At 38.1% G+C, this 8,410-nt stretch overlaps 2 protein-coding genes across 4 annotated transcripts; one reads left to right on the top strand and one right to left on the bottom strand.

Annotated features, from left to right (window-relative positions):
• The first annotated feature begins 31 nt into the window (after positions 1 to 31).
• On the top strand, positions 32 to 2,133 carry hsbp1l1 (heat shock factor binding protein 1 like 1). Of its 2 annotated transcripts, none has more exons than XM_029248383.1 (5): positions 32 to 164; positions 700 to 821; positions 1,070 to 1,136; positions 1,270 to 1,369; positions 1,486 to 2,133. In XM_029248383.1, the coding sequence occupies exons 2-4, from the start codon at positions 777 to 779 to the stop codon at positions 1,362 to 1,364; spliced, it is 207 nt and encodes a 68-aa protein (XP_029104216.1). In that variant the 5' UTR covers positions 32 to 164; positions 700 to 776; the 3' UTR covers positions 1,365 to 1,369; positions 1,486 to 2,133. The 2 variants fall into 2 exon arrangements, with proteins under 2 accessions (XP_029104216.1, XP_018582640.2); XM_018727124.2 differs by having other exon boundaries at positions 37 to 164; positions 697 to 821.
• Positions 2,134 to 2,204: 71 nt separating this feature from the next.
• Positions 2,205 to 4,089, bottom strand: txnl4a (thioredoxin-like 4A). 2 transcript variants are annotated; one of them, XM_018727122.2, is made up of 4 exons: positions 3,983 to 4,089; positions 3,400 to 3,574; positions 3,041 to 3,144; positions 2,205 to 2,552 (listed from the first exon to the last, which is right to left on the bottom strand). In XM_018727122.2, exons 2-4 carry the CDS (start codon positions 3,550 to 3,552, stop codon positions 2,381 to 2,383), a joined length of 429 nt encoding a protein of 142 aa, XP_018582638.1. In that variant the 5' UTR covers positions 3,553 to 3,574; positions 3,983 to 4,089; the 3' UTR covers positions 2,205 to 2,380. The 2 variants fall into 2 exon arrangements, with proteins under 2 accessions (XP_018582638.1, XP_018582639.1); XM_018727123.2 differs by having other exon boundaries at positions 2,281 to 2,552; positions 3,400 to 3,750.
• Between the last annotated feature and the right edge of the window lie 4,321 nt (positions 4,090 to 8,410).

Raw genomic sequence — 8,410 nt, 5'->3', positions numbered from 1 at the left:
CGGACGCCCCGTACTCCGCGCGGTCCTTTCGCGCGACGGGTTCCCCTCTCCCGCCGGTTTAAAACAAGAAGAGCTGGACGCGAGCCAAGCGAAACGTGCAGGAACGGAAAGGAAAAACTGTGAAATTCGACGTTCGGGGAGACGCTTTCAGACGCGGACAGCAGGTGAGTTGTGTTTGTAATTCCAATTTAAGTCATATTATTATAGCGGGTCCACGAACAGAGAGAACAGTGAAGAAGCCTCCCAAAAATTAACTTATTACATAATCATGGAGATCGCGGCGCGGTCAGTGATCTGTCGTGTCGGGAAGACAAACGATTCGATTGGCGAACTGAAGAGCGCTCGATAAAAGGGTCAATACGGACTAATCGGTCTGGGGAATCGATTTTCTTCAGACAATCGACTGAGCATGACAGGATCAGATACTCTGACTTCTACAGCAGTAAGAAAAGACAAGTCATTTACTACGGTACCTCTCTTACAACAAGTGGGAGACATGACAGTATATAACGCACTTCTGTTTGTACGAATCAAACAACATGAGAACCGTTTTTTCTTACATTTAATATACATATTCCTTCGCTGCTGACAGAGAGCTGCACGTGTGAAATTGCTCAGTCTCGGGTCCCAGCTGCCTGTGCGGTTGTGATGAGTGTGGAGGAAACGCGTGTCGCAAATCATGATCTTTTGCCCCAGAAGGTGCGGAGTGGAAGATCGTCCAAGGAGCTACATGTGTTTCCCAAAGCAGATCGTGGCGAGCAGGACACTGAAACACGATGTCGGGGGGCAGCTCCACAGCGGCTCAGGATTTAACACACTTTGTAAGTCGCTCGTGTCTCCTCCTTCCGCTTCCCAATGCTGTGAACAAGTTTTTTTCTTAATACAATGAATCAAATTAATCAGATGCTCAATGATTATTTCCAGGTGTGTAATCATGTGCTAAAATTGTGATAATCTGGCCGAAGTGCTGTGGATTTCACATTTGCACATTTCATTTGTGGATATTTACAATACTTTCTTTCTAAACATTATTTAACTGGGTCAGATGAACTAATTTCCCATTCTTTAGATGGAAACCACAATGCAGAGCCTCCAGAGCAAGTTTCAAGCCATGTCTGACCAGATCGTCTCTAGAAATATCCTTTTCAAAGATATGCACAAGCTTTTAAGTACCAGTTCCTAAGCAATGACGAATGAAAAATCTCAGAAGTGTTTCGATAAAATTGATTTGTAATTAATTAAACGCATGAGATTCTTTAACTTTCCCACTGGATGAAATGGGAACCCGCATTGATGACCTGGAGAAGAATGTTGCTGCACTCATGACACAGGCAGGCATGGAAGAATCACAAACTTCAAAATGACCAAGGTAAAGATGGACATACTCCCAGCAATTATTTGTGGCAGTATCTTTTGCATTTCTTGCATGCTAGTATATAAAATGATAGAACAAATAAGAATGTGCCATTTTCTTTTTTTCTGCAGACAGGTGTGGTATGAAGACCAATGACAAACTGGAAGATGAAAAGCTAACATGAATCTAAGCATGGCAGTACAGCATGGTGACAACTATGTTGTTGTTTCTTGTGAACCCTTGTCCATTTTCAGAGTGAATGCCAAGATAGGGGTTAATTTCTGTAACTTTTCAAATTGTATCATGCCTTTGTTGCTTGGTTGTACAATAGCACATATGTATACAAGAATCTATTGGGTCTCCGTGTGGCATTTCTTTGAAAATATGACATGAAGAATGATTGTAACATTTAATTTGCATGTGGATAAATGTTAACCTTATACAGTATGTTTAAATCAAATATGACACAGGTGCTGAACCTTAACTACAACTCTATGTACAGAAACATACAAAATGTCAGTGCTGAAAGTTTAATGCCAGTGTATTCAGGTTCAGACTTTTGCGCTTGTGCCTCACAGCATCTGGTTTGAATCTGGCTCAATGTAGAATTTGTAGGGACTGTGAGAGCAAACCCACTCAAGCACTGGCAGAATACAGATGTTTCAAGTAAACTGGCCCCAGCGGGTGGTTGCTAGTACTGGAAGTTGCCTTGCATGTTAAAGGTGTCAGTAAAGACAAGTTTTCATTATACACCATTTAGGAGATAAGTGCATGCTAAATAAAAGTATGCTGTACTTCAAAAGAACAGCTGCAAAGGCTTCCATTTTAGTAATGTATACAATGAGTCAAATACTTTCAAAGTGTTTATTCTGGATGACAGAAGGAAAAATGAATAACTTACAGTATCAATTACCAGTTATTGTACTGCTTTTATTAATCAAAATCCTTTGACCAGAAGACTCCAGGTAAGCAGAAATAAGTTCAAAAACTAAAAAAATTACACTCCACAAAAGCTTAAAAAAAAAATCAATATCTGTACTTTGTTGAATAGTCTTTGGGGGAGACTACTAAACCTCTTCCTTTTCGTGCACCTCTGTAAACTGTCTCCACAATGTCTATCATCTCCTGCTTATCCTCCATAGTCCAGTTGATCTTGTTGTTGTTACCTGTGCCCAAATCAATCATGATGTGTTTGTTCCTATGTAGATTAAAAAAAAAAAAAAATTAGAAAGCCACTCTTTCTAAAGAAAGACATTAGGACACAATGAAATAATTTAAGAGGTCATATCTCACAAGTGTGAATCTGGACAATTACATTAGTGAGTTAAGGCCATGCTTAATGAATTCACTAAATCACTATGCAATCCATTTTCTGTTGCACTTACCCAGTCTGGAATCGTAGTGCTTTAATAAAAAAACTCACATTAAACAAAATGTTAAATGCAACTTAAACCCCAGTGATTAAAATATCTTATCCATACTAAAGATGGTAGCTATAACTCCCAGACATAAGCAATATGTCATGACAACAAATGGTAGTATTAACAGTGAAGACTGAATCTGGATGCTGCAATGCCAACTGTACACAAGACATAAAGAGATGCACTCCCAAACAAATACATGTAATCTGCACACGTACAGATTTTGGGGTTAAAAACACCACAGGAAACAATGAGAAGTACCAACCTGAAGAAAAACATGACTGTGCAAGGATCATACAATTCATACATCTTGTTGAAGTCAGGCACCTCAGTGATATCCACTAGGTAAATGACAGCAAAGTTTTTCACCTGAAAAAGAACCAAAATACACAAAGTTATGCAGATACATTAATGTGTTTAAAACACTTGACAAGAAATCTCTAATTGGCCCAAATAAACCAAACGCTGGAAAAATGTATGTTGCCAGCACTAAGAGTAAGATTTCTTTCCAAGTTGTCTTTTAGCTATAATGTGGTAATGCAGCCACTATCAAAAGAGCCCCTTCTGGTGAACACAATGAGGATATTGAGCAGTGGGTATGAGTTGTAAAAAATGCACTGGGACCTTCTCAGCAATGCTGTACAGAACTTCGTCCATCTTCATGCATGTCGGGTCCCAGTCGTGTCCGAAGCGGATCACCAGAACCCTGTCCTCCTCGGACAAAATGGCCTGGTCCACCTGCCAGCCATTGTGCAGATGAGGGAGCATGTAAGACATCTTGAACCGCCAACTTCAATGTCTGAAAAAGAAAGAGAACAGAGAAAACAACAGCGCTACCTGGGGTTACACTGACTGTAACTTACAGCGGTCTGATCTGATCAGCGATCTCGACGGAACCGGAAGTAACGCGATCCCGCAGCCCTTCTTTCTTTGGAAAACCAGACAGCACTAGGTCGGAGAAAGGTTTTCCTGTAACTTTTAAGCACACAAATTAATTATTAAAAACATGTATTACAGAGTGTGAAAACAGCCATAAAATCCACTTCGAACGAAGGAAGCCCTCCGAGCCCGTCCTGAATTTCTAGAATACACACACACACATAGCACCACCTGACTGACTGAAAATAAACTTAACGAAGCACCGCACCCGGCTAAACACAGCGGATATAAGCAGTAACTTTCAGTAGCCAAAAAAAAAAGAGCTCACCTATCCAAACACCGATCCTAAACGAATTCAAGTTACAGAAATATTCCAATTCAAACGCTTTCTAGGTATATTGTGCAAACTGTCTCGCCTTTTTTTTTAATGGCGTCTCACCGGATGTTACGTATGGCGTACCCAACGTCATCGCAGACGACTACGTCACAGCTGCCGATTGATTCCAACGAGCTAGTTCACGAAACTTTTTTCACCATAATCCATTCGCTTGCTCTCGGAACCCCAAAAGCGTTAAAATTTTAAACGAGAAGATGTTACAGATAATGTGTATTAATGTAAATTGTTTTGATTTACATAACCTGCAGTAAATGAATATTGTACATTAATTCCTAAAATCTGTTCCCCTAGAACCTCGGCTCGTGGGTTTGAGTTTGAAGAAATAGCTACTGGGGGGATTAGAACCCACATCTGCAGCTCACTGTTTACCGTAATGGCAGATCTGTAATGGTAACCCAATGTTTACATTTACATTTATGCATTTGGCAGACAATTTCTCCAAAGAGACGTACATCTCATAGAAAATACAATCAATGAATGTGTAAATTACATTAGGAGAAAGAGACATAGTTGCAGACGTGATTAAGTACAGTTGCTTTCACCATATGCACCAATGTTCATCACACAAGTAGCTGCATAAAACTTCCAGAATATTGATGATTCTTGATCGCTTTTTTACTGATTTTTTTTTAAGGTACATATAAACATTTACGTACATTATAGGAGTAGCTGCGTAAAGATTTCAAACAGTTTCTCCATAACCTCTCCATATTCTACGAACATCTCGTAGCCACCAGTGAGGAGTGATCTTATGAAGTCGAACACCTGCCCCTGACTCCACATACAGCACATCTAAACCTTATTGAACAAGAAGTGATAGAATTTATGAGTGGATTTCCATCTCATTCATCCCTTCAAACTGGAAGATTTTGTTTCCTGAGGAACAGTCCCATATCTCACTACACACAGGTGAAGACCTGTAGGAAAGCACTTTGAAAGGGGTTGGCACTGCTTCGTGTTTCTATGGCATTTCTAGCATGTTGTATTCCAGATCAAGACACAAGTTGGATTGGTAAACCATACCGAATCTGTTCCATCAATCCGCATGTTTTGAAGGATTTTAGTATTTATGGAAGAAATTGCATACAAAGAGCAAGATCGTGTTAAAATTGAATACATTGTTTTTCTTCTGGAATTAAACAATAATCCAAGAAGGAAGGAGCGAAGAAAGAGGATACTGCTTCTGAAGTTCTTTTAACCGAGGGCTGAGAATATGAAGTACAAGCAAAACAGAGCGGAACAGTTCTGCATCCAGACTAGGCAAAGACTAGCTAACACTGAGTAGAACTGACCCGTATTCCTGATTTAATGAAAATAGAAGAACCCCTCAAAAGTTGTCCTCTGTCACAGTGCTACAGACAATGTCAAGATAAGAGCTTCAGAAAGCCCGAGTTTTTGCTGTCATCGTTGATTTAAATTAAAACCCTTACAGAACAAAAATACGGTAATATGTTTACTGTCATATCTTGAATACATGTAGATGTATTACTATATTATATATAAAATGCAAAAATGACAAGCATTTTCCAATTCCATTTGTTACATTCTCTAAGAAACTAATATACAACACACTATGCTCACCAAATTAACATTTTCTGCAGTGAAATTACAATTATTACTGTTGTATATGTACATCTGCATAGCAAAATATTTTCACAACTTCTGTAGTTACAATATCAAGTACAGTACCTTGAGAACTGCAATGTTTCAACAATTACTTTTTCCAATATGTAAGCTTTTGGTGTAATGGACAAATTGGAGATTTAATAGTAAACATTAGCCAGGAACCACTAGGTGACAATCACACCCCTAATTCACACCATTCTTGGTTCCTTTCCAAGGTTAACACACAAGAGTAATGGTGCATACTATATATTGCAAACATTCAATACAGTTCTTCTAATATATTCGTCTAGGCCCAAAATATTTTTCCAAGCACAGCTGAATACATACATTTTGTACAGTTATCAGCTATGACTTATGTTCTACGCAGAAAGCATTACTATAGAAGGAGATCAAAATAAAACACAAAAGCTGACACTACAAGAGACTAGTGTTTCAGTGTAACACACATGTTCAGATTGCACATGAACATCAGGGACCCTGTAGTTGAATCTGGTTGTGGTACCTTTTAATTACAAAGACTCTTTTAATCACTAACTTTTTCATTACACAATACTTATAATATGCCATAACATGTACAACATACCTTAGTATATGGAAAGTTACCAAGTAGCGCCTGCTATAACACTTTCAAGTACAGAGAGCATAGGAGTCCTCTGACAGAGGCACAAAAACATACCGAGAGCAGCTTGGGTAACATCTTTAAGGCTTCCAAAAAATACTCTATAATAAATGTAAAGAAACTCAGATCTGTTTGTGACTGCAATGTTTCTCATGCTATGCTGCAACTTTTGATTTTCTCCACATTTCTTGCAAGCACACCAACGTTCCTCCTTTTCATTCATTTTGAGTTTGTACTCTTGACTACTGCTACTCAAGATTATTCACACTCACTGCAGATTTCATGGCTGCCCAGAGATGTTATTCATGTAGTCATTGCTCAGTTAACACCATATTCAGTCGATGAAGGCACACTTTCACGGCCATTGCATTTGTAGACCATCTTCATGCAATGACTCCTATCCCGTCAATCCATAGCACACTGGCTGCACTTGCGGACGACAGACCAGGAGGGGGGCATGGCCACACTCCCAATTGCTGAAAATTTTTTACAATTCATTTTGCAACTGCTGCTTATTTATAACCTCTTGCTTGAATAAAATGTACATTAACTGTCATTTCCTGTTTAACTAAAAGTGCACCAGTCAGGGCCTCACTGGAGACAGCCTTTAAATCAGTTATGCGATTACTGACAGTGTTCTGGTACTTAACCTTCACATTAACCAAGCAATGACAATATAAGTAAACACAATTTACATTTTCACTAAAGAAAACTAAGGTTATATATGACCTGTCAGCAACACAAATTAGGTCCCAATGTTAAGATATATGTCCAGTGTTTGAGATTTGCTAATAGTCAGCTCCAAACAGAACAACTTAACATGAAACGGTAACAAACTTACCATGGTACTGAAACAATTATTTATTATAGTCAATATGATACTTTTCCAAACAACTGCAACACAATTCAAATAATAAACAAAATAGGTCCAAAGATGCAAAAATGAAACAATCCCCAAACAGTCTGCAATGGGAATTCTGGGGTAGGTTTCAAAAATTGGTGTGTGAGTTTCCCATGGATGCGTATAAAACCCTAAAGTACTTTTTAAATGTACAAACTAGACCTATAAACAGTACAATGTTGACAACATATTGCCAATGGGGTTGTGAACCCAAACTTAGTTTCCATTAGTTTGTACATATACATACAGTAAGAACATGTGAAGCACATAACTGACCCCCTCAAACACTGGTGAGAACACAACAGAAAGGCCAAGAAAAGGGGACAGGAATTGAACATTGTGGCACAAACATCGTCGTAGGCAGCAGATTTTCTCTCTCTCTCTCTCTCTCTTTTTTTTTTTTAACACTTCCTTTACAATTTTTTGGTCAAAAACGCTTAAGCAGTAACAAAGATGGAGGCACACAAATCCTTGGTAAAATTAAATTACATGACTGTTATTTTGTTTAACTGTGCTGAATAAAACAAAATATTCATGGTCACTTTGCAATACTAGAACAGTGCAGAAGATGCAAATCTTTCTAAACATATACAACATAATTTTTCATTTTAAATATGAAAAAAATGTCATAGTGCTTCTCCACCATGTCACTTAGAGTTTACATGTTGAAATTAATACTATTTAAACAATACTTCCAAAGCTTAAACTGAATCCTCAGGGCTTTCTAACACAGACATAACAGTACCTTACTTAAGCAGCTGACTTCTACAGAAGGACAAGAGCACTCAAGTGTGGTAGAACCGTATTTACTGTCCAATTTTTAGTGATTTACATGGGAAATTGCTGAATGAACTTGTCATACTGGCATATACACAAAAATGGCAGCCTATGCAATGGCAAACTGAAGTGCTGTGAAAAATCCCAACTCCTTTTTGCATCATGTGTACTTAGTTATCATATAGATGAGCCATTTTATGTGTCACAAAATTTGAACATACATTATCTCTATAGTTTATTAGCCAATGAAGTTTCACTGACATAACCATTTATGTTGTGCTTGCTCTTAAATTACCATAATTTAAAAGAAACACATACTATGCATAAAGGGCTTTACAATTAAATAAAAATTAAATATATAAAAGGCCAACCTTTGAAACAAAAATACCAAATCTTAATGTTCATATTAAAATAGAAAACTGTGTTGTGACTGGGG

The sequence above is a fragment of the Scleropages formosus genome, chromosome 23 (genome assembly GCF_900964775.1).
Source record: "Scleropages formosus chromosome 23, fSclFor1.1, whole genome shotgun sequence".
NCBI classification, from domain to species: Eukaryota; Metazoa; Chordata; class Actinopteri; order Osteoglossiformes; family Osteoglossidae; genus Scleropages; species Scleropages formosus.
This window is presented reverse-complemented; position numbering and strand designations above follow the sequence as displayed.

What these genes read in the sequence shown, in the direction of transcription:
- txnl4a (XM_018727122.2), bottom strand. Translation starts at nt 3,552, where the DNA reads ATGTCTTACATGCTCCCTCATCTGCACAATGGCTGGCAGGTGGACCAG. An exon ending in TGTACAGCATTGCTGAGAAG is followed by an intron (nt 3,145 to 3,399) that starts GTCCCAGTGCAT and finishes GTTCTTTTTCAG; the next exon opens with GTGAAAAACTTTGCTGTCAT. An exon ending in ACAGTCATGTTTTTCTTCAG is followed by an intron (nt 2,553 to 3,040) that starts GTTGGTACTTCT and finishes TAATCTACATAG; the next exon opens with GAACAAACACATCATGATTG.
- hsbp1l1 (XM_029248383.1), top strand. Translation starts at nt 777, where the DNA reads ATGTCGGGGGGCAGCTCCACAGCGGCTCAGGATTTAACACACTTT. An exon ending in CTCAGGATTTAACACACTTT is followed by an intron (nt 822 to 1,069) that starts GTAAGTCGCTCG and finishes CCCATTCTTTAG; the next exon opens with ATGGAAACCACAATGCAGAG. An exon ending in TGACCAGATCGTCTCTAGAA is followed by an intron (nt 1,137 to 1,269) that starts ATATCCTTTTCA and finishes TAACTTTCCCAC; the next exon opens with TGGATGAAATGGGAACCCGC.